The following is a 24804-nucleotide window of genomic DNA, read 5'->3' on the forward strand; positions in this document are numbered from 1 at the left end:
GAGCTGCAGAAGATGTTCACCTACCTGATGGTGAGGCTGGCAAGGACTTGAGTTTTTCCTCATTTAACAAAGACTTCCGCACTTAAGTCCCTTCTGTTTGACTTTGTTCGGCGTTTAACTCATTCACTGCTATTCCCAAATTGGTTTGGGTTGGAAAAGGTGGTGGGCAGGGTGCGGAGGGTGAAAATGACCAAAACCCTGGCACTGGAGCGGACACATTTTTCGACACAGTCTCGCAGTCAATGAGCGAATGAGCGGGGAGTCGGGTTGATTGACGGATTGATTTGGAAGAGAGTCAATCTATCGGAAAATGTCAGAATGTATTATTGAAAATAATTTTTGTGATAATACTCCCCATTAATGTGAATTGTTTTCCTTAAAAAAATCCAGCAAAACGATCAGAATGAAAGTCAACTTGCCATGTCCGCGAAGTTACTGCTAGCTAGCGTGCACACGGCTCATTAGCTTCCACACCTGCTTTCTGCTTTCTATCACAGAAGTATGTTGATGCTAATGCTAACGCAGCGTGGGGCTTGTCAAAATGCCGCTGATATTCGACTGTTTCATTGTCGATATTGTTTTGTAGCATATTAGAATCACGGCAGAACTTTTCTCTCTCCACAAAGGCGAATCCTTCAGTCCATTCAACCTGAAGTCTACCATACTTCTCTTTTTTTTTTTTTTAACTTGTCGGTCTTATTCAAAAGGGGGCGTTTGCCAGTTTCGACATCAATGGCCACCTTAGGTCTGTATCATCCAATCAAAATTGCACTTTTAGCCAACCGCTAGGTCCGCGTCATCCAATCAAAATTGCGCTTTTAGCCAACCGCTAGCTCAGTATCATCCAATCAAAATTGCGCTTTTAGCTAACTGCTAGCTCAGTATCCTCCAATCACAATTGCGCTTTTAGCCAACTGCTAGGTCAGTATCATCCAATCAAAATTGTGCTTTTAGCCAACCGCTAGGTCAGTATAATCCAATTAAAATTGTGCTTTTGGCCAACCGCTAGCTCAGTATCATCCAATCAAAATTGCGCGTTTAGCCAACCGTTAGCTCAGTATCATGCAATCAAAATTGCGCTTTTAGCCAACCGCTAGGTCAGGGGTGGGCAAACCTTTTGACTCGCGGGCCACAGTGGGTTCTAAAATTTGGCAGAGGGGGCATTTCAGGGAGTGTTTGGTCAACCTTCCCACCTTCTTCCCCGCCGATGTTGTTGGGAATACTAAAGCATGAAATGTAGTGTGTGCAAACCTCATAGCACAGTATGAACACTACAACCCAATTTATTAACTGCCTTTCAAATGTGAAATATAGCCCTTATCAGTTAATACATTTGTCACAGGGAATATGCAAGATATGGCATTTACATACTGTTTCGGAGATGCTGGGAGAAGGAAATGGAAATAGATTAAAATAACATACGCACTGTGATTTATCACAATTGCATGTTTTTAGTTTCAATCGAAGGTGCAAAGTTAAAGAAATCAACATTTATTGAAAAAAGGAATCACTTTCAACATTCAAAACATAATACAGTAAAGTCTCGTTATATCGATATCGGATATATCGATAGTCCCGGTTATATCGATACTATTTCTATGCACGCACGGAGAAAATTACATGCAAACAGGGTCGGATATATCGATAGTCCCGGTTATATCGATATTTTTTCGGACTCCCTTGAATATCGATATAACGAGACTTTACTGTATTACACAACAAAATACTCAAGCTCAATAATACAGTAAAGTCTCGTGGATATCGATATTCAAACTCGGGAGTCCGAAACAACACGTATACGATATAACAGGGTACTATTGCGTTGATATATCCGACCCTGTTTGCATGTATATTTCATTTGCAAATCATTTTCCAAAATAGCGCGTGCATAGAAATAGTATCGATATAACAGGGACTATCGATATATCCGATATCGATATAACGAGACTTTACTGTATCTACTTGTGTGAAAGTTGTGTGAAACTTTGTTTTGTTTTTTTGCGATTACTCGTCTTATTGTTTCAAATTGTGAAAAATGGGGATGGCAGCTTTATGGCCGCGTAGACAACTTCGGAGTTGTCTCCCCTGTTGGGCAGGCAACTTTTCAGAGTGTTCTGCCCTGTTAGGCAGGCAACTTTTTGTCATGACTTTCAGACACTGTTTTTACTATAATTTGGACAAGTTCAGCGGGCCGGATTAAAAAGCGGTATGTGGGCCATATTTTGCCCATGTCTGCGCTAGGTCAATATCATCCAATCAACTTTGTGCTTTTAGCCAACTGCTAGGTCAGTATTATCCAATAAAAATTGAGCTTTCCGCCAACTGCCGCCCAAACAGGAAATGAACAACGAAAAAGCGAGAATATATACAGTACAGTGAAACCTCGGTTTACGAACCCCGTGGCTTACAAACTTTTCAGTTTACAAATGTTAATTTATGAAAATTTTACCTTGGCATACGAACTATTTTTCCGGATACACACGGAGCTGCCACAATGAGTGATGTGTCATTCGCGAATGAGCCCGTCTCCTAACAAGAAAATGGTGGCCACTGTTTTTGTCCTCTATTCCCTGCCCCTAGTCTTCGGTTAAAGCCACGTGATTGGTCAAGAACCCAGCAGTGGGGGTGGGGGGAATTAAACATTAAAGAGACAGGCAGACAGAGAGAGAGTGAGAAAACACACACACAAAAGGGAGATGACAGAGCTTGAAACAAAAAAAGTGAAATAGTGAGAAAATGGATAGAAAACAGTGAAATTTGGACTCGTTTGAACTTTGATAGTTCAAAGGCAGAGTGGAGACTGCAAGGTTAAAATATCCCATCAATCAGGCTCCACAAAAAACCTGCACAAGTCATCTGTACACTTGATGCAAAAAGCTATCAACCCAGCTAAACAGATCACAATTGATGAAGAACTAGATACAATTATCACAGAGAAAGCACCGATCAAGATGGTGAAAGAAGCCTATGTTCCTCATCAAGTGTTTAATGCTGAGGAAACCCGACACTCCATTCCACCAAGCCATTAACGACCATCACAAACGTAAATAAAATGACTTTATTGTATAGTACAGTTTATTTATTTAGTCATAATACTATAGCACATTTATTATACATAAAATAAGGTATATTGTGTGTAGTTTTAAGGCTTAGAAAATTAGAAAGTAGAAAATTGTTTTATGGGGACCTGGGAACGGATTATTCTCATTTTAATGGTTTCCTATTGGAAATTAATTTTTGGGAAACACACTTTTCGTCTTACACACTCTGTCTGGGAACCAATTAAGTTCGTAAGCCAACGTCCCACTGTATTTAGTTTAATCGGCGAGCCAGATGCAATCATGAAAAGGGCCATATATGGTCATAGGTTGCCCATGCCTGGTTTAGACTCTCGCAGTAAGCCGCAATTCAACTAATCAATCAATGTATTTTTGTGTTTTTTTTTTTTTTATTATTTTTAATTTTTTCATGAAATGTCACGGCGGTGCATGGCGCGCGCAGGACAGCGAGAGGAAAGCGTACAACCGCGGCCCTTCTGCAAGACGTACACCATGGACAAGCAGCCGCTCAACACCGGAGAGCAGAAGGACATGACGGAGTTCTTCACCGACCTGATCACCAAGATCGAGGAGATGTCGCACGAGCTGGTAGCGCATACCCATTCCCCAACCTCCAACTCCCGTCACCCAGCCTCTTTTTCACCGATTCGCCGCTCTCGTTTTCCGTCGTGGTCTTTTGCTCCAGCGGTTTTCTTTTGTGTTCCACAGAAGAACACGGTGAAGACTCTGTTTGGAGGCGTCATCACCAACAACGTCGTTTCTCTGGTGAGTGCGACCACGACGGCGGCGACCCGGAAAAACATTCTTTTCACCAACCCTCAAAATGTTTCGGCGCTCCCGCAGGACTGCGACCACGTGAGCCAGACGGCTGAGGAGTTCTACACGGTCAGGTGCCAAGTGGCCGACATGAAGAACATCTATGTGAGCGCCCCCTCCCCGCCGCCAGCGCCCATCGAGCCACGCCCCTCGCTCACGGCGGCCATTTTTTTGCGTACTCACTCAGGAGTCTCTGGACGAGGTGACCATCAAGGACACATTGGAGGGCGACAACATGTACACGTGCTCGCACTGCGGCAAGAAGGTCCGCGCCGAGAAAAGGTCAGGACGCTCTTGTCTTCGGCAAAGTATAGTGATGCCTCGGCTCACGAACGCTTTAGCTAACGAACGTTAAATTCGCGAGAATATAGTCTTGGCATACGAACTAGTTTTCGGCGGACGAACCAAACCACACAGCGCCACAGGGGCTGGCAGTTTTTTTTGAGTGCAGGCGTGGTTTGTTATCGAGTGTAGTACTTTTGCTATTATGGGAGCGAAAAAGACCCCTCCACAGTCTAGTGTTATAAGCCCAAGAGGACACCAAAGAAAATGACGGTGGAGCAGAAGAAGAAGATCATCAAAAAACACCAACGAGGTGTGCGTTTGTGTGACTTAGCGTCCCGGTACCAGTACGCTAAGTCGACCATTGCTATGTGTGGCTATGGGTGTTTCCGTGTTGTCTAAGCAACGGTCGCAGGCAATAGAAGAGGTTGAAAAACTTCTGTTGATTTGGATGAACAAAAACAACTCGCAGAGGACAGTTTGAGTGAGGGTATTATCGCAACTACCGTATTTTCCGCACTATAAGGCGCACCTTCAATGAATGACGTATTTTACAACTTTTTCTATATTTACGGCACACCGAATTATAAGGCGCTATAGTAGAGGCTGGAGTTGTGTTATGCATCGGGTACGAGACGCTAAACGGAATGTCAACAAAACAGTCAGTGAGGTGAGTCAAACTTTATTAATAGATTACAAATCAGCTTTCTAACACCTCCATTCACTCCCAAAATGAATAAACAACTGTTTTATTATTTTCTCTGAGTTAAAGTATTCGTATTTTCGTGACACAGTTTATCTTTTAACAACAGCAAGATAGTGCTAGTAGTGGAGGGCAACGTTTCCTCCATTCAGTAAACACGTAAAAAACATTCTGATTCTGTTACGGTAAATTAAGCGTAAGTGCAATCACAATATTCTAACACTCTTAATAGTGCAAAGCTATAACAATAATAACTCTAAAGCAATAGCATAATAGCTGTTGTTCACGCGTTAAAGTCCATATTCGCAATATAACCAACCTTGTTGAACTGTAAACACACAAAGGAAACACGTAAAGCTCACTTTATCAGTTCATTCCTCAAGTTCGAATCCCTTAAAATAATTATTTTTCTTCCGTGTCGGAATTGAACAGCTGGACGAATGCGGCATCCGTCTCATCCAAGTCGTCATTCATGGAGTCAGTGTCGCTGTTGTTAGCAGTTGAGTGACAATTCCTGCCTTCCTATCAGCACAGACATTTACGATCCACTGGCAGATAGTGGCGTATGTTGTCCGGCGCTGTCTCCCCATCTTGGTGGACTTATGCACCCACCGCTCCCACGCACTTAGCAGTCTAGCTTTGAATGCTCTGTTGATGTCGTTGTATATATCCCAGCATGCACCGCGCACTCCTTCTACAGCAGGAAATGGAATCTCGGCTGCCTACCGGAGTGACGAGACCTGTTGCGGCTCAATATTGATCCATATATACGGCGCACCGGATTATAAGGCGCATGGTCAGCTTTTGAAAAAATTGAAGGCTTTTAGTTGCGCCTTATAGTGCGGAAAATACAGTACATCGACAAAGGTCAATAAAACCACTTTATTATATAGTACAGTTTATTTCTTACAATTACAATCCAATATCACATTTATACACAAAATGGGGTATATTTTGGGTAGTTTTAAGGTTTATTTAGAAGAAAATTATGTGTTATGGGGAACAGGGAACAGATTATTCTAATTTGAATGGTGTCTTATGGGAAATAAATGTTTGGAAACCAAACTCTTTGCCTTAAACATACTTTCTTGGAACCAATTAAGTTTGTAAACTGAGGTATCACTGTTTTTTGTGTAGTTTTAAGGCTTATTTAGTCTGAAATGATGTTTTATGGGGACCTGGGAACGCATTATTCTCATTTTCAATGTTTTTTTATGGGAAATAAATGTTTGGAAGACAAACGTTTTGTCTTACACACTCCTTCTGGCAACCAATTAGGTTCATGAGCTGAGGTATTTTGTGTAGTTTGAAGCCTTATTAAGTAGAAAATGGTGTTTTACTGTAGTTGCAATATTGCAAAGGGCTCCAGGGGGCATCTATAGTGGAGAGAGTTGAGAAATTGTGCGTTCCAGGGCGTGTTTCAAGAAGCTTCCGGGAATCCTGAGCTTCAACACCATGCGCTACACCTTCAACATGGTCACCATGATGAAGGAGAAAGTCAACACCCACTTCTCCTTCCCGCTACGCCTCGACATGACGCCCTACACCGAAAACTTCCTCATGGCCAAGGGGGAGTGCAAAGAGGGTGAGGTTGAATTGGGGGGACGGGGGTGAGGGGCTGCGTGTGCGCGTGTGTTAATGTCTTTGACGCCGTGCGTGTCCAACAAGGTGAATCCAAGCCCCCCGAGAGCTCCGAGTACGACCTGATTGGCGTGACGGTGCACACGGGCACGGCGGACGGCGGCCATTACTACAGCTTCATCCGCGACATCGTCAACCCTCACGCGTACAAGAACAACAAGTGGTACTTGTTCAACGACGCCGAGGTGAAGCCCTTTGACTCGGCGCAGCTGGCATCCGAGTGCTTCGGCGGAGAGATGACGGTAAGAGACCGCGCGCGCTGACTCGGCCGCCATATTAGATGTGGCCATATGGCCAAGCCGTCTGTGCGACACCCGTGTGGGCGCTGCCTTGAGCGCCATCTTGAATGTGTCAATACGGCCAAGCCGTCCGTGCGGCTCCTGCGCGGGTGCTGCCATCGGCCGTCATCTTGAATGTGGCAATATGGCCAGGATGTCCGTGCGACTCCCGCGTGCGCGCCATCTTGGATGTGGCCGTATGGCCAAGTCGCCTGCGACCCCCGCGTGGGCGCTACCTCGGGCCCCATCTGGGATTTGTCAATCCGGCCAAGACGCCTGTGTGACTCCCACTTGGGTGCCATCTTGGATGTGCCAATTTACCCACGTGACTCCTGCATGGGCGCCATCTTGGCTGTGGCCATTTGGCCACCAGCCCCTGCGTGTTATCGTACGGTGTGTCTTTTCTGGAATTTCTTCATTCATTTTTGTCCTGCAGACCAAAACGTACGACTCGGTCACTGACAAGTTCATGGACTTCTCCTTCGAGAAGGTGAGGCGCGACTTTCCGTGTTCCCGTAAAAGTGATGATGACGTGACGTGTGTGTTTTGCGTTTTGTGTCAGACGCACAGCGCCTACATGTTGTTCTACAAGCGCGCAGAGCTTCAGGAGGACAATGCCAAGGAGTTCTCCTTTGACGTTTCTCCAGACCTGCTTGAGGTGCGCTTCTCTCCCGACTCTGAAGTGCATTTGGACTTTGGGCTTTTTTATTGATTTCTCATCTTTGTCTCCAAAGTGGATCTGGCACGACAACATGCAGTTCCTCCAGGACAAGAACATCTTTGAGCACACCTACTTTGGGTCAGTGTCGACGGCAAGATGGCCGTCGTGTGTGTCGAGGTGCGCTTTGTAACCATGACTTTTTTTTTTTTTTGGTCGTTGTTGTCACGCCGCAGCTTCATGTGGCACTTGTGCAGCAGCATCCCCGGGACGCTGCCCGACCCCAAAGCCATCTCCCTCATGACGGCAAAGGTAACGCCTCCGCCGGCACCATGTTTCTTCTCAACTCGCTCGCCACTGACCTCTTTTTGCTTTTCTTTTCCCAGCTCAGTACCTCATTTGTCCTGGAGACTTTCATTCATTCCAAGGAAAAGGTCATTGAACACCTGCCGCACTTGAAAAATCTAACGGCATCTGGTGGTCCCGCTCGACACAGATCATACAATAATAATTATAAAAATACATTTCACTTATAAGCGCCTTTCAAAACTATAAATAAAGTTTTTCTGTGGGTGAGCAGCGGTAGCCACACGCGCCAGCGTTCACTCAACCCGGAAGTAACTCAAATAGATAGCAAGCTAGCTAGATAGCAAACACATAGCTATTAGCTAGCGAACATATGCCTATTAGCCAGCGAACATATGCCTATTAGCCAGCGAACAGATGACTATTAGCCAGCGAACAGGTGGCTAGTAGCCAGCGAACAGGTAGTTATAGGTTTGTTTATTCATTCTAATAATGAAAGAACTTCCAGGTTGATGTGGCTGCCGCTGCTCACTCGAATAAAAAATATCCTGTGACAGTAAAGTGGCCTTGAGAGTATTGAAAGGCGGTTAGAAATGAAATGTATTATTATTATTAGTCAGCGAACAGGTAGCTATTAGCCAGCGAACAGATAGCTAATAAATACAGTAGCGAGTTAAATAGCCAGCTAGATAACAAAATAGACAACTAATAGATTTTCAAGACATCTTGAATGAGGTCAACTGAAGACGCATAGCTGATGGATTGCCGACATCTGCTCAAATAATAATAATAATAATCATCATCATCATCATACATTTCATTTCTAAGCGCCTTTCAAAACTCACGGTCACTTTACGGTCACAGGATAAAGTTATTCTGTCGGTGAGCAGCAGCAGCCACATGCGCCAGCGTTCACTCAACCTTATCTAGCTTGCTATCTATTAGCTATTTAGCTAGATACCTAGCTATTGGAGTCAGGAAACATTAGTTTTCTAGCTTGCTAGCTATCTGTTAGTCATCTATCTAGCTTGCTATTCATTAGCTAAATAGCTAGCTACCTAGCTATTTGAGTCAGGAAATATATTAGCTATCTAGCTTGCTATCTATTACCTATATAGCTAGTTACCTAGCTATTTGAGTCAGGAAACATATTAGCTCTCTAGCTATGTAGCTTGCTATCTATTAGCTAAATAGCTAGCTACCTAGCTATTTGAGTCAGGAAACATATTAGCTAGCTAGCTATTAGCGATCTATATTGCTAGCTATCTGTTAGTCATCTATCTAGCTTGCTATATACATTAGCTATATAGCTAGCTACCTAGCTATTTGAGTCAGGAAACATATTAGCTATCTAGCTTGCTCTCTATTACCTATATAAGCTTGTTATCTATTAGCTATATAGCTAGCTACCTAGCTATTTGAGTCAGGAAACATATTAGCTAGCTAGCTAACTATTACTTCCCTATCTATCTAGCTTGCTATCTATTAGCTATATAGCTACCTACCTAGCTATTTGAGTCAGGAAACATATGAGCTATCTATCCAGCTAGCTATCGATTAGCTGGCTAGCTATCTATTAGCAATATATCTAGCTTGTTATCTATTAGCTATATAGCTAGTTAGCTAGCTTTTTGAGTCAGCAAACATATTTGCGAGCTAGCTAGCTATTAGCTGTCTGACTTATCCGCTGTGTGTTGCGTTGCGTCATCAGCCCACCATGCTGCAGTGGATTGAACTCCTCACCAAGCAGTTCAACAACAGCCAAGCGGCTTGTGAGGTGAGCGCTCGCGCGTGATCGCTACATGTTGCAAAGGAGGATGAGGATGATGATGATGATGATGATGATGATGATGGGGATGCCCCGCCCCCCCAGTGGTTTTTGGACCGGATGGCGGACGACAACTGGTGGCCCATGCAGATCCTCATCAAGTGTCCCAATCAGATCGTCCGACAGGTAACTTGGATCTGGTATGTGGTTTTGGATGACGCCCAGAACACCTCATTCTTGTCGCGCAGATGTTCCAGAGGTTGTGCATCCACGTCATCCAAAGGCTGCGTCCGGTCCACGCCCACCTTTACTTGCAGCCGGGCATGGAGGACGGGTGCGTTACTTTTTATCGCCCCGTGGGGGTTGTCGCTGGTTCGTGACTGACCGCCCCTGACGTCCCCTGCAGATCCGACGACATGGACGGCTCGGCGGAGGACGTCGGCGGCCGCTCGTGCGTGACTCGTTTCATCAAGACGCTGCTGTCCATCATGGAGCACGGCGTCAAGCCGCACAGCAAACACCTCACCGAGTACTTTGCTTTCCTCTACGAGTTCGCCAAGATGGGCGAGGAGGAGGTGAGTGGCGGCTGCCATCTTGGACTTGGATTTTAGGTCTTGGATTGACCACAACTGCTGTTAGCGTGGTTGATATTTTGCTTGGGACTCCAGCCAGTGGCGTGGCACTTGACATTCGCGCCGAATAAAATGATGTGGAGGGCCAGATTTGGCCCCCAGGCCTCGACTTTGACACCTGTGATGTAAGGGATTAGCCAGCTAGTGGACTAGAAAGAAAGCTAGCTAGCTAGCTTGAAAGATGCGCATGGAATTGCACGAGTTGCATTTGCTTTGGCGGGCCAAATAAAATGAGTTGGAGGCCCAGATTTGGACCCCGGGCCCTGACTTGGACACCTGTAAAGTAAGGGATTAGCCAGCTAGCTAAATAAAAAGAGAGCTAGCTAGCTAGCTCGAAAGATGACCATGGAATTTCACAAGTTAGATTTGCTCTGCCCGGCCAAATAAAATGAGGTGGAGGGCCAGATTTGGCTCCCGCGGCCTGGCTATGACAGCTGTAATGTAAGGGGTTAGCCAGTTAGCTGAATAGAAAGAGAGCTAGGTAGCTCGATGGCTATCTCACTACCTAGCTCGATGGCTAGCTAGCTCACTAGCTATCTCATGTGCTATCTAGCCTGTTAGCTAGCTAGCTAGCTCGAAAGATGAGCATGGAATTGCACAAACTGGATATCCTTTGGCGGGCCAAATAAAATGATGTGGCGGGCAAGATTTGGCCCCCGGGCCCTGGCTTTGACACCCGTGCCCGACTGCACCCTTATTTAACCCCCCAAAAAAAACAAAAACAAAGATTGTGGTCTTGATTGCAGCTGTGAAAGGTCGCGGCGGTTGTTGTGGTTTTTTTTTCAGAGTCAGTTCCTGCTGTCCCTGCAAGCCATCTCCATCATGGTCCACTTCTACATGGGGACCAAAGGAGCCGACAACGTCAGTTGACCGCCACCACCACCACCACGCTCACCTTTTGCCGGAGCTGAACGTTTGGTTTGTGCTCGTACAGCCGCAAGTGGAGGTCCTGTCGGAGGAGGAGGGCGAGGAGGAGGACGAGGAGGAGGACATCCTGTCCCTGGCCGAGGAGAAGTATCGCCCAGCCGCCCTGGAGAAGATGATCGCCCTCATCGCGCTGCTGGTGGAGCAGTCGCGCTCGGAGCGGTGCGTCAACCAAAAACCTTGTTGGCGGGCACTTTGGAGGCTATATAGCTAGCTAGCTTTGGAGCTAGCTAGGTCACCGAGCCTACTTGACATTTGGATGAAAAGGACTAAAAGCTAGATAGCTTTCCAGCTGGCTGGCAAGCTATCTATCTGTATATTTCTTAGCTATGTAGCTGGCTAGCTTTCTAGCTAGCTAGGTCACTGAGTCTACTTGATGTTTGGATGAAAAGGACTAAAAGCTATCTAGCTATTTGCTATTTATTAGTTGGCTACTTGGCTATATATCTGGCTCGCATGCTATCTAGCTGTGTATTTGCTATATAGCTTGCTAGCTAGGTCACCGAGTCTGTAAAGTGACCTTGAAAGTTTCGAAAGGTGCTTAGAAATCAAATGGATTATTATTATTAACTTAACGATGCAATCTTCAAGTCAAGTCAGGAAACATTAGCTAGCTAGCTAGCTAGATAGCTATCTAGCTAGCTATTTGAGTCAGGAAACATATTAGCTAGCTAGCTAGCTCTCAGGTATCTATCTATCTAGCTTGCTATCTATTAGCGATATAGCTAGCTCCCTCGCTATTTGAGTCAGGTAACATATTAGCTATCTATCTAGCTAGCTATTAGCTGTCTAGCTATTTGCTAGCTATCAAATGTATTGTTATTATTATTGTGGTCATGGCAGCCATTTTGTTTGTTTTTGTGTGCGCGCGGGCAGACACCTGACGCTGTCCCAGAGCGACATGGCGGCGCTGACCAGCGGCAAAGGTTTCCCCTTCCTCTTCCAGCACATCCGCGATGGGATCAACATCCGCCAGACGTGCAATCTCATCTTCAGCCTCAGTCGCTACAACAACCGCCTTGCCGAGCACGTACGACCTTTAACCCCGCCGACTCCTCGTTTCTTTTTGAATGTATGATTCCCCCCCCCCCCCCCCCTGCCTGTGCGTTTGTAGATCGTGTCCATGCTGTTCGCCTCCATCGCCAAGCTGACCCCCGAGGTGGGTGATTTAAGCTAGTTTTGAGCGAGCGGGAAGGTGGTGACCTTTGCGACCTTTTGCCACCTTAGGCCGCCAGTCCCTTCTTCAAGCTGCTCACCATGCTGATGGAGTTTGTGGGCGGCCCCCCAGGGATGCCCTCCTTTGCCACCTACATCCTGCAGAGGATCTGGGAGGTAAAAACCCCCCCATTCCAAATCGTTTTTCTCTTGCCTTCAACCGCCGTTATCAATTTTGGTCATATGCGACCGAGCTAGCTATTTGCTATCTATGAGCTATCTGGCTAACTGGGTGGCTATCTCACTAACTATCTAGCCAGCGATCCATTAGCTGTTTGGCTATCTGGCCAGCTATCTATGAGCTACCTATCTATTTGCTATCCATTTGCTATCTATTAGCTATCTGGCTAGCTATGTAGCTGGCTATCTATTAGCTATATCGCTATCTAGCTAGTTAGCTAGCTGGCTAGCTATCTAGCTGGCTATCTATTAGCTAGCTAGCTTTCTATCTGAGTTACTTCTGGGTTGAGTGAATGCTGGCGCGTGTGGCTGCCGCTGCTCACCCGAAGAAAAACTGATCCTGTGACTGTAAAGTGACCTTGAGAGTTTTGAAAGGTGCTTATACATGAAATGGATTATTATTATTATGTATTAGCTAGCTATCTCGCTAGCTATCTAGCTAGCTATCCATTAGCTGCCTGGTTATCTAGCTAACTATCTGGCCAGCTATCTTTTATCTATATATTAGCTATGTATTAGCTAGCTATCTAGCTTTCTATCTATATGAGTTACTTTCGTGTTGAGTGAACGCTGGCGCCTGTGGCTGACGCTGCTCACCCGCAGAAAAACATCTAACAGTGACTGTTAATAATAATAATAATAATAATAATAATAATAATACATTTCATTTATAAGTGGCTTTCAAAACTCAAGGTCACTTTACAGATACAGGATAAGTTTTTCTGTGGGTGAGCAGCGACAGCCACACGCGCCAGCGTTCACCTAACCTGGAACTAAGTAGAAATCTAGCTAGACAGCTAGTAGATAGCTCATAGATAGCTAGCCACCTAGATAGCCATATAGCTAGCTAGCTAGATAGTTAGTGTTGGACGAGAGTGGCCTTCTCTCATCACGTGTTCGTTAATATTGGATGATGAGTATTTTGGTAATCCAAATAAAAGCTGGAGTCGATGAACAGTACCTTCGAAGGGTTTATTTGCAGAATATTCCGAACACACACGGCCGCATGATCACGAGTGTGTCCACATCATGGACACACAACACATTTATTTCATCAGAAGGGCGGGCGTGACACCGAGGCGGCATTCTTTCAAAACAATTCCTAGCTTTTATCAGTCTGTCTCCAAAGAGTCTCCAGTATGCACTGCATCAAGGTTAACAGATGGCCCCAAGAATGAACTTGGTTCACTCTGCGTATCAGGTTATACAGTCCAAGTAAATATGGCGAAAGACACACATCATGACATTATTGAAGATGCACATCATGACATTGTTGAAGACGCAAATTATGACATTATTTAAGACGCACATCATGACATTATTGTCATGACTTATCATTGAGAAAAGCAAAATACCATGGCAGAGGCCTAACTAGACAAATTATTATTATTATTATTATTATTAATATTATTATTATTATTATTATTATTATCATATTTGACAATAAAGATGACTGACTTTTTTTTACTTTGATAATTTGAAATAATCCTTCATTAGTTAGCTCATACACTGAATGTCACTAAAATACACAGATAGAAAGCTAGCTAGCCAGCTAGTAGTAGATAGCTAATAGATAGCCAACAGATAGCTAGCCACCTATATAGCTAGCTAGATCGTTAGTTAACTAATCCACTGAATGTCACTAAAATACACAGATAGAAAGCTAGCTAGCCAGCTAGTAGTAGATAGCTAATAGATAGCCAACAGATAGCTAGCCACCTATATAGCTAGCTAGATCGTTAGTTAACTAATCCACTGAATGTCACTAAAATACACAGATAGAAAGCTAGCTAGCCAGCTAGTAGTAGATAGCTAATAGATAGCCAACAGATAGCTAGCCACCTATATAGCTAGCTAGATCGTTAGTTAACTAATCCACTGAATGTCACGAAAATACACAGACAGCTAGCTAGCCTGCTAGTGGATAGCTAATAGATAGCCAATAGATAGCTAGCCACCTATATAGCTCGCTAGCTAGAATGTTAAGTGACTGAGAGTTTTGAAAGACGCGTAAAAATGAAATGTATTATTATCCATTTTGGCCGGCAGCTGACGCTTCGTCCCCCTTTTGCCCCCCCCCCCTCCTCACCCGGGCGGCTCAGGTGATGGAGTACAACCCGTCGCAGTGTTTGGACTGGCTGGCGGGGCAGACGCCTCGCAACAAGCTGGCCCACAGCTGGGTTCTGCAGAACATGGAGAACTGGGTGGAGCGCTTTCTGCTGGCCCACAATTACCCCCGCGTGCGCACGTGTACGTGCCGACGGGTCGAAAGCTCGCCGCCGCTGCCGCCCCCCTGTTTGACTCTTCGTTTGTCTCCTCCTCAGCGGCGGCCTACCTACTCGTATCACTGATCCCCAGCAGCTCCTTCCGCCAGATGTTCCGCTCCACGCGCTCGCTGCACCTGCCCACCCGCGAGCTGCCGCTGCCCCCCGACACTACAGCGGTGCTGCACCAGGTGTACAACCTGCTGCTGGGCCTGCTGGGCCGGGCCAAGCTCTACGTGGACGCCGGCGTGCACGGCACCACCAAGCTGGTCCAGTACTTCAGCTTCATGACCTACTGCCTGGTCTCCAAGACCGAGAAGCTCATGTTCTCCCTCTACTTCATGGACCTGTGGAACCTCTTCCAGGTAGTCCGAGGGGGGGGGGGGCTTTTTCAAGAACAGAAAGAATCCACGCCCCGAATATCAAATGGCATTTGTTGTCGTTCACCTTTTTTCCTATCTGTAAAACAAATTACTAATATAAAATAATTTTTACCTCGAGAGCGTACTTGTCACGAGAGAAGATCATAGTCACTCGTGATGGGAAATTCCGGCTCTATTTAGAGACCCGATTCTTTTTTTCTTGGCTCACTAAAAAGCTCCCAAATGCCTTCCCAAATCTCTCGGCTGCCAAATACCTCCTTTTTTTGACATTAAATTAATTTAGACCCCAGAAATAATGTCAAATTATCTATAAAATTAACTACTAATGTAAAAAAAAAAAAACAATATATCTTTTTTCCCCGAGAGCGTACTCGTCACGAGAGAAGGTCCTAGTCACGAGTGATGGAAAATTGCACTTCTTTTGAGAGAGCCGATTCGTTTGGCTCAACTCACTAAAAAGATCCTGCTCATTTTGCTCCCCAATGGCTCCTTGGTTTTTGAGGTTTAAATTAATTTAATGCAAAAAATAATGTCATATTATCTATAAATCAAATTATTAAGGTAAAAAAATTTGTAAAAAAAAGGTAAAAGAATTTTTCCAGAGGGAGCTTACTCATCACAAAAGAAGGTCCGAGTCACCAGTGATGGGAAATTCCGGCTCTTTTTAGTGAGTCGATTCGTTTGGTTTGGCTCACTGAAAAGAGCCAGCTCTTTTAGCTCCCAAATGGCTCCCTGATTTTTTTTTAGGTTTAAAGGACAACCGACGTCTCCGGACAAGTTGTGTCCATAATTTGTAAAATGGCTTCAAATGACTTCTACTGAGCGTATTTTACTAAGATTCCACCGCATATAGCTATATTTTACGTTTTTAAGACTTGTGCTGAATATTCAGGAAGTCTTGTTTTTGAGTTGGTGACGAGTCTGTACGTGACGTCACTAAAGGACCGCCCCATGACCGTAAAAAAGACGCATTGTAGCGGTCCTTCCATCACGTCAATGTATTTTGCTGTACTTGTTTGGTCTGGGGACCTCGTGTTGCACCCAAAAGCCGCCAGAAGAGGGCGTCCAAGCGCCATCTAAGCAATTTATCAGCCTGGAAACAGAGGTGGCCACAGGAGGTCGCCATTTTGTGCCTCTTTTTTGTGTGAGAGGTTTCCCCCAATGTTGCCTCAAAATGGCACAAATAAATTCTTTAATCGATTGCAAACATGTATGCTTTCCTCTTCAGAACTATTTGAATCATATTCATAACTGGAGGTGTAACAAGAAAGCTTATTCTCTGAATCTGAAGCCATTGTTTTGATTCACTAGCAAAGCAAGACGTCACGAACTGGGGGCGGGACTTTCTGAAAATGCCCAATACGCAGCTCAATTTTTTATGCAGATTTTGGACACTTTAAGTCATTTTATTGGTATTTTGCATTTGACTAAAAATATCATTTTGGTATTTTAGATGCTAAAACGTTTTTCTGATGTCAGTTAAAAAACAAAAAAGTGACGTTGGTTGTCCTTTAAATTAATTTAATGCCACATATAATGTCAAATTATCTGTAAAACAAATTACGAATATAAAATAATTTTTCCCGAGAGCATACACGTCACGAGAGAAGGTCCTAGTCACTCGATAGCTAGCAAATAGCTATCTAGCTCCCTGGCTGGCTATCTAGCTGGCTAGCGACTAGCTATAGAGCTATCTAGCTGGCTGGGTAGCTATAGATAGCTATTAGCTGTCTACTGGCTACATAGCTGGCTTTCTATCTATTTGAGTTACTTCCGGGTTGAGTGAACACTGGCGACGTGTGGCTGCCGCTGCTCGCTGGCTGCCGCTTCTCACCCACAGAAAAACTGATCCTGTGACTGTAAAGTAACCTTGGGATTTTTGAAAGGCGCTTAGAAATGAAATGTATTATTATTATTATTATTATTAATTGAGCAGATGCAGGCAAACCATCAGCTATGCGTCTTCAGTTTACCTCATTCAAGATGTCTTGAAAATCTATTAGCTGGCTATCTAGCTATTTACCTAGCTACTGTATTTATTAGATATCTGTTCGCTAGCTAATAGCTATCTGTTCGCTAGCCGGTTCTTTCGCGAATGACACATCACGACCTCACGTCTTTAGTCCAGCTCAGTGCCGCCATGGCGTCATGTGGCCACGGGGGGTAAAACGCCAAGAGCTTGCCAGCTGGCGCACGCGTAGCCTGGAATACTCCTCCGCCCCCCCGAAAAAAAGCGTAGCGCCGTCGCTAACGCCCGTTTTTCTTTATTTTTTTTGCGTCAGCCCAAACTGTCTGAGCCGGCCATCGCCACCAACCACAACAAGCAGGCGCTGCTGTCGTTCTGGTACAACGTGTGTGTGGAGTGCGGCGAGAACGTGCGCCTGGTGGTGCAGAACCCGGCGGTGACCAAGAACATCGCCTTCAACTACATCCTGGCCGACCACGACGACCAGGAGGTGGTGCTGTTCAACCGCGGCATGCTACCCGCCTACTACGGCATCCTGCGCCTGTGCTGCGACCAGTCGCCCGCCTTCACCCGGCAGCTGGCCTCACACCAGAACATCCAGTGGGCCTTCAAGAACCTGACGCCGCATGCCAGCCAGTATCCACGGGTACGCTGGCCTTGCCGCCGTATCCCGCCCCTCCTCCCAGGCTCATCTCACCCCCTTCCTCCCCCAGGCGGTGGAGGAGCTCTTCAACCTGATGCAGCTGTTTGTGGCGCGGCGAGCCGACATGCGCGACGACGAGCTGGAGGACGTCAAGCAGTTCAAGAAGACCACCATCGGATGTTACCTGAGATGTCTGGACGGACGCTCGTGCTGGACCACCCTCATCAGGTCAGCCCCCCCCCCCCCCCCCCCACACACACACACACACGTCTCAAGCCAATTACAACAGTTAGATTCCCTCCCCCCGTTTCAGTGCCTTCCGGGTGCTGCTGGAGAACGATGAGGACAGACTGCTGGTGGTGTTCAACCGAGGGCTGGTCCTCATGACGGAGGTAAGAGAGGGTGGGCTGTGGGGTGGGGGGGGGGGGGGTGACGCCATCACCTATCTGTTTGCCCCCCTTTCCCCTTTTTATAATTGTATTTTATAATCATAAGAATACATTTCATTTCTTAGCGCCTTTCAAAACTCTCAAGGTCACTTTACAGTCAGAGGATAAGTTTTTCTCTGTGGGTGAGCAGCGGCAGCCACATGCGCCATCATTCACTCAACCCTGAATAACTCAAATAGATAGAAAGTTAGCTAGTTAGCTAATAGATAACTAATAGATAGCAAATAGATAGATAGCAACATAAGCCACCATTCACTCAACTCGGAATAACTCAAATAGATAGTTAGCTAGCTAGCTAATAGATAACTAATAGATAGCTAGCTAGTTAGAGAGCTAATAGATAGGTAGCCAGCAAGCTAGTTAAGTAGCAAATCGATAGCTAGGTAGGTAGCCAGCTAAATAGCTAGCTCGGTAGCTGCGTTCACTCAACCCGGAATAACTCAAATAGATAGAAAGCTTGCTAGCTAGCTAATAGATAGCTGGATAGCTAGTCAAAGTCAAAAGTCAAAGTTAGCTTTATTGTCAATTATGCTAATATGCATGACATACAGCACAGATGAAATTAATGTCCTCTCGGACCCAGCGTGCAAAGCTCTTATAATGTGGCGAAAAAAGACATACAATTGACAACAGACAATACATGTAATTTCTGACTGTAAAGTGACGTAGTGTCGTATGTAAAGTGACGTCGTGTAGTAATGTAAAAACAAACAAAAAAGGGTTGAAGAGAGGTCTTGCAGAAAAAAATATTTGTTTTAAATTATATTACATAACACGTACACAGGTAACATCCGACTTACGACCAGCTCGACTTACGACCACCCGTACTTACGACCATGACCTCCAAACCCTATTTTTATTTTTTTTTATTCTACGTCTGGCACTGCAACGTGCTATTTATTATAGTATCTATTCTTGTCTGTAACTGTAAAGTGTCCTTAATGAAGTGTCCAAATAAAATGTATTATTCTTATTATTTCCAAACAGTCGTTTGGCACCCTGCACATGATGTACCACGAGGCCACCGCCTGCCACGTCACCGGCGACCTGGTGGAGCTGCTCTCCATCTTCCTGTCGGTGCTTAAGGCCACCAGGCCATACCTGCAGCGCAAAGGTCAGCCATGGGGGGGCGTGCCAGGCTCGCTTCAGATGTTGAACCCGCACTTTTTGGGGCTGGGGGTCGCGTCAGCAGATGTGAAGCAGGCTCTGATCCAGTGGCAGGAAAGGATCGACTTTGCCCACAAGCTCCTTACGCTGCTCAACTCGTACAGCCCGCCCGAGTTGCGCAACGCTTGCCTGGGTAAGCACCCCGCCCTCGGACCACCCAGCCCGGGGGTGTTTATTAATTAAAAGCTGCCCCCCCCCCCCATGCCAAAATTAATGTCAAATTATCTACCTCGAGAGCGTACTTGTCACGAGTGATGGGAAATTCCGGCGCTTTTTAGTGAGCCGATTGTTTTGCTTTGGCTCATTTTTGGCTCCCAAATGGCTCCTTGATTTTTGGGGTTTAAATTAATTTAATGCCAAAATTAATGTCAAATTATCTACCTCGAGAGCGTACTCGTCACGAGTGATGGGAAATTCCGGCTCTTTTTAGTGAGCCGATTGTTTTGCTTTGGCTCATTTTTGGCTCCCAAATGGCTCCTTGATTTTTGGGGTTTAAATTAATTTAATGCCAAAAATAATGTCAAATTATCAAACTAATTACTAATGTAAAAAATATACAATATATTTTTTACTGCTTGTACTTGTCACGTACTTGTTCACGTACTTGCCACGACAGAAGGTCCTAGTCACGAGTGATGGGAAATTGCGACTCTTTTTAGTGAGCCGATTGTTTTGCTTTGGCTCATTTTTGGCTCCCAAATGGCTCCTTGATTTTTGGGGTTTAAATTAATTTAATGCCAAAAATAATGTCAAATTATCAAACTAATTACTAATGTAAAAAATATACAATATATTTTTTACTGCTTGTACTTGTCACGTACTTGTTCACGTACTTGCCACGACAGAAGGTCCTAGTCACGAGTGATGGGAAATTGCGACTCTTTTTAGTGAGCCGATTGTTTTGCTTTGGCTCATTTTTGGCTCCCAAATGGCTCCTTGATTTTTGGGGTTTAAATTAATTTAATGCCAAAAATAATGTCAAATTATCAAACTAATTACTAATGTAAAAAATATACAATATATTTTTTACTGCTTGTACTTGTCACGTACTTGTCACGACAGAAGATTCTAGTCACGAGTGATGGGAAATTGCGGCTCTTTTTAGTGAGCTGATTCGTTTGGTTTGACTCACTAATGGCTTCTTGAAATTCCCAGCTGACAAATCAGCCCATTTCCAATGGAGCTTTGTCGCCATCTTCTGCATTTTCTGGGTGCTACATTGCTGTCATTGACGGCTCGAATTGATATGGGAGGACTCCTTGAATCAATTGCAAACATTTATGCTTTCCTCTTCAGAACTATTTGAATCCTATTCATAACTGGATGAGTAACAAGAAAGCATCTTCTCCGAATCTGAAGCCATTGTTTTGATTCTCGAGCAAGGCAAGACATCTTGACGTGACGTCACGAACAAGGGGGCGGGACCTTCTGAAACTGACCATTTCCGGATTCATTTTGAAGTCATTTTTTATTGGTGTTTTTCATTGAACTAAAAATATCAGCCTGCCTGTTTTGGGTATTTTAGATGCTATAAAACGTTTTTCTGATGTCAGTGGGAAACAAAAAAAATGGTGCCGGTTGTCCTTTAAATGTAGTGTGTACAAACCTCATAGCACAGTAAGAACACTACAACCCAATTTATTAACTGTCTTTCAAATGTGAAAAATATCCTTGATAAGTTAATAAATTTGTCTCAAGGAATATGCAAGATATGGCATTTATAGACTATTTCGCAGATACTTGGAGGAGGAAATGGAAATAGATTAAAATAACATACGCACTGTGATTTATCACGATTGCATGTTTTTAGTTTCAATCAAAGGTGCAAAGTTAAAGAAATCAACATTTATTGAAAAAAGAATCACTTTCAACATTCAAAACATAATATTACACAACAAAATACTCAAGCTCAATAATATCTACTTGTGTGAAACTTTGAAAAATCATGGATGGATCGTCCTGACCGCGCCCTCTACAAACTCGCCACGGACGCCCTCGCCTTCACGCGTAAACAGTACACGTGTACCGTCGCCGAGCACACAAACATAGACTACCTGCAGTTGAAATTTGCATACTCGGCACGGCAGCCAATCAGAAGCCTGCTTCTTTCTTCCGGACTTTCGCAAGCGTTATAAGGTCGTGCATTTGCATATCATTTTCCAAAATAGATGCACAGAACCTAAGACTAGAAGAAAGATTCAAAAGAAGCTAACAACATATGTGACGCTACAAAACGTACATTTACATTAAACCGTGACTGTAAAGTGTACTTGAGAGTTATGAAAGGCGCTTAGTGGCTCGTAGAAGGCAATGCGAATATTGCATTGTGCACCATAACGACAAACGACAACTGGAGCAAAATCTTCAGCCATTGACATTTACCGTAAATTAAGCAAGGTAGCATTTGTGGTCGGTACAGCCTTAATCAAAAACACGTTATACTTTGTGATAATGTTGTTTTTTTAATGTGATTAGTCGTCTTATTGTGTTTCAAATTGTGAAAATGGGACAGGCAACTATTCAGAGTTGTCTACCCTGTTGTCCGCTAACTTTTTGTCATGACACTGTTTTTACTATAATTTGGACAAGTTCGGCGGGCCGGATTAAAAAGCCTAACGGGCCGTATGTGGCCCGCGGGCCGTAGTTTGCCCGAGAGCGTCCTCGTCACGAGTGATTGGAAATTCCGGCTCTTTTTAGTGAGCCGGTTTGTTTGGTTTGGCTCACTAAAAAGAGCCGGCTCTTTCAGCTCCCAAATGGCTCTTTGATCCATGCCCCCCCCCCCTTCCCGCAGACGTGCTGAAGGAGCTTCTGCTGCTCAGCCCGCATGACTTCCTGCACACGCTGGTGCCCTTCCTGCAGCACAACCACTTCACGTATCACCACGGCAACATTCCAAGTGAGTGCGACCCCTCCGCGACCCCTCCCTAGCGACCGCCCCGCTTGCATGTCCTTGCGCCCGTAGTGTCCCTGGGGCCGTACCTGCCCCGCCGAGAGAACCTGAAGCTGCTGGGGGCCAAGAGCAACGTGCGCCCCCCGAGACCCGAACTCAACATGTGCCTGCTGCCTTCCATGGTGGAGAGTGCAAAGGTCAATGCCGGCGAGGGGGCGGGGTTTGTTTGTTTTTTTTTTGCCGGCTAACGCGTCTTTCGTGGGCGTGTCAGGGCAAGGACGAAGGCTACGACCGCATGCTGCTGGACTACTTCCTGTCATACCAGCAGTTCATCCACCTGGTGTGTCGCGTGGCCGTCAACTGCGACAAGTTCAGCGACACGTTGGTCAAACTGAGTGCGCCATCGCCGTCGGGGGGGGGGGCGGGACTTAGGTGGTGGGGGGGAGCTCCCCGGACTCACCTTGACTCTGTCCCGCCAGGTGTGCTGATGGCCTACGAAGGACTCCCTTTGCACCTGGCCCTCTTCCCCAAACTGTGGACGGAACTTTGCCAGTCGCAGGTGCGCCAAAGCCGCCGCGCTCGAATCCCCTGGCCCCGCCCACAACGTGCCGCGCGTGCCCGTTTTCAGTCGCTGCTGTCCAAGACGTGCGTGAAGCTGCTGTGCGACGACCCGACTTTCGGCGAGTACATCAAGTGCATCCTGATGGATGAGCGCAGCTTCCTCAACAACAACGCCGCTTACGCCTTCCTCACGTGCTTCCTGCATAAGGTAGGCCGGACGCCGCCGCCGCTTGCGATGCGTGTTGACGGTTGTGTTGCCTTCAGGTGCAGGTGTTATCGGGCGCCAGCTGCACCAGCCTGGCAGGCGCGTTGGTGGCCAGCGTGCTGAGCCAGCACGGCGCCCTACGGCCCGAGCTGGCGGCCGATTGGCCGCGGCTCAGCGACGTCGCCGCCGCGCTCAACGCGGTACGTACGCCGCCACCCGCGCCCACCCCCGCGTCACCCACATCCGTTGCGTTGTCCTTCCAGGACCTTCGAGCTTTGACGCTGCTCCTGTCGGCGCAGTCGCCGCCCAACCTCGACCCCGCCTTGGGCCCTGCCCTCCGCGAGCTGATGGCTCGATGTCGCCTGTGCGCGCAGCGCCGCCGCCGCCGAGACGAGGGTAGGCGCTCTTTGGCGGCGGCCATCTTTTTTTTCTCTCTCCTTTGATGTTAGCGCAACTCGCCGAAATGGCGCCGCGCTCCCGACTGACTTTGTCCCCTGTGCTTGCGGGATCAGAGGAGGGTGGCCCCGCCCCTGCCAAGCGGCGGCGCCTTAGCAGCGAAGACGACGAGGCGGCGGCGGGGACGTCTTGCGCCCCGCCCCCTTGCCCGGCGTCGCCGCCCAAGGCCGAGCGTCGGGAGGCGCCGACCCCGCCCGTCACCTCCGACACGGAGACGCGGGACTCGTCGTCTCTCATCGACCCGGGCAGCGAGCATGACCCCCCGTCGCCACCCCTGGCGGCCTCCCCCCTGCAACCTGAGCGGGAGGAGCCCGAAGCCACGCCCCTCCCGGAAGACGCCGCCCACCCGGCCGAAGACGAGCCGCCGGAGGACGCGCTGGATGCGTTGTGCAGAACGCTGGAAGCCGCCGTCGCCGCGGTGACCAAACTGACGATGAAAGCCCCGCCCTCTTCCTGACATCGATGGTCGCTGTAGGTCATCGGCCTCGGCCCCGCCCCCTCACCTCCGCTTTGTTGCCTTGGAGCCGCACTTTTTTTTTTTTTTTTTCTTCAAAGGGCAAAGTGCTTTTGTTGTTTTATAGAAAAAAAAGAGGATTTTTATTTGCCGTAATTTAATTTGATTGCGTTTTTACTCCTCGATCGTCCCTGTGCCGCTTTTTATACTTGTGTCGTCACGGCGACGGCGTACTTGCCTTGACGAGTGACAACGCAAATTTTACTTGGACATGAAAAGAAGCGCCGGATAAGTCCTTGAGGTGTAAATGAAAACTATAAATATATATACTGAGAGAGATCAATAAATATCTTTATATATATATCCGTATATATAGATCGAAATAAATATTAACCTCTCTATCTTGTAGTGGTGTGTCGTTCGCCAACGAGCCGTCTCTTTGCAGTGAACAAATGGCTCTTAATAGGAAGCCGCTTTTGTGAGCCGATTCTGGTTAAAGTTGCACGTGATTGGTCAAAATCCGTGGTAGAAGACACGCATAAACACACACACAGGAATATAAATAAAGTCACATACATTTAAAAAATGATATACTGTATTGTATATTTTTGGTTGTAAATTAATTTAACCAGCAAAATTAAAAGAAAACCTGAGAAGCGATTTGAGAGCCGAAAGAACCGGCTGGCTCTTTTTTAGTGAGCCAAGCCAAATGAATCGGCTCTCTCTAAAGAGCCGGAATTTCCCATTACTCGTGACTAGGACCTTCTCTCGTGACGAGTACGCTCTTGGTGAAAAAAGATATATTGTATATTTTTTACATTAGTAATTACTTTTATAGATAATTCGACATTGTTTTTAGCATTAAAATAAACCGCACAAATCAAGGAGCCATTTGGGAGCCGAG

The 24804-nt window shown here is 46.1% G+C and overlaps 1 protein-coding gene across 1 annotated transcript in view; it reads left to right on the plus strand.

The window, feature by feature from the left end:
• Nucleotides 1–24301, plus strand: part of usp34 (ubiquitin specific peptidase 34) — a 65151-nt gene extending 40850 nt beyond the window's left edge. The window contains 37 exon segments of the mRNA XM_089007138.1: nucleotides 1–30; nucleotides 3502–3520; nucleotides 3523–3647; nucleotides 3768–3824; nucleotides 3903–3980; nucleotides 4063–4157; nucleotides 6273–6445; nucleotides 6529–6743; nucleotides 7216–7269; nucleotides 7342–7437; nucleotides 7514–7578; nucleotides 7674–7749; nucleotides 7824–7871; nucleotides 9455–9520; nucleotides 9617–9697; nucleotides 9760–9845; nucleotides 9918–10086; nucleotides 10930–11004; nucleotides 11078–11229; nucleotides 11944–12097; nucleotides 12182–12226; nucleotides 12295–12399; nucleotides 14565–14712; nucleotides 14787–15091; nucleotides 17392–17721; nucleotides 17789–17946; nucleotides 18032–18110; nucleotides 19155–19281; nucleotides 19360–19467; nucleotides 22126–22230; nucleotides 22297–22421; nucleotides 22496–22619; nucleotides 22704–22783; nucleotides 22853–22993; nucleotides 23050–23190; nucleotides 23254–23386; nucleotides 23503–24301. The exon segment at nucleotides 1–30 is cut by the window's left edge and continues 36 nt beyond it. Coding sequence (XP_088863264.1) covers nucleotides 1–30; nucleotides 3502–3520; nucleotides 3523–3647; nucleotides 3768–3824; nucleotides 3903–3980; nucleotides 4063–4157; nucleotides 6273–6445; nucleotides 6529–6743; nucleotides 7216–7269; nucleotides 7342–7437; nucleotides 7514–7578; nucleotides 7674–7749; nucleotides 7824–7871; nucleotides 9455–9520; nucleotides 9617–9697; nucleotides 9760–9845; nucleotides 9918–10086; nucleotides 10930–11004; nucleotides 11078–11229; nucleotides 11944–12097; nucleotides 12182–12226; nucleotides 12295–12399; nucleotides 14565–14712; nucleotides 14787–15091; nucleotides 17392–17721; nucleotides 17789–17946; nucleotides 18032–18110; nucleotides 19155–19281; nucleotides 19360–19467; nucleotides 22126–22230; nucleotides 22297–22421; nucleotides 22496–22619; nucleotides 22704–22783; nucleotides 22853–22993; nucleotides 23050–23190; nucleotides 23254–23386; nucleotides 23503–23903 — 4569 coding nt within the window. The 3' untranslated portion in view covers nucleotides 23904–24301.
• Nucleotides 24302–24804: the final 503 nt, after the last annotated feature.

Source organism: Hippocampus bargibanti, linkage group LG10, assembly GCF_051943395.1.
Source record: "Hippocampus bargibanti isolate YZ-2025 linkage group LG10, ASM5194339v1, whole genome shotgun sequence".
NCBI classification, from domain to species: domain Eukaryota; kingdom Metazoa; phylum Chordata; class Actinopteri; order Syngnathiformes; family Syngnathidae; genus Hippocampus; species Hippocampus bargibanti.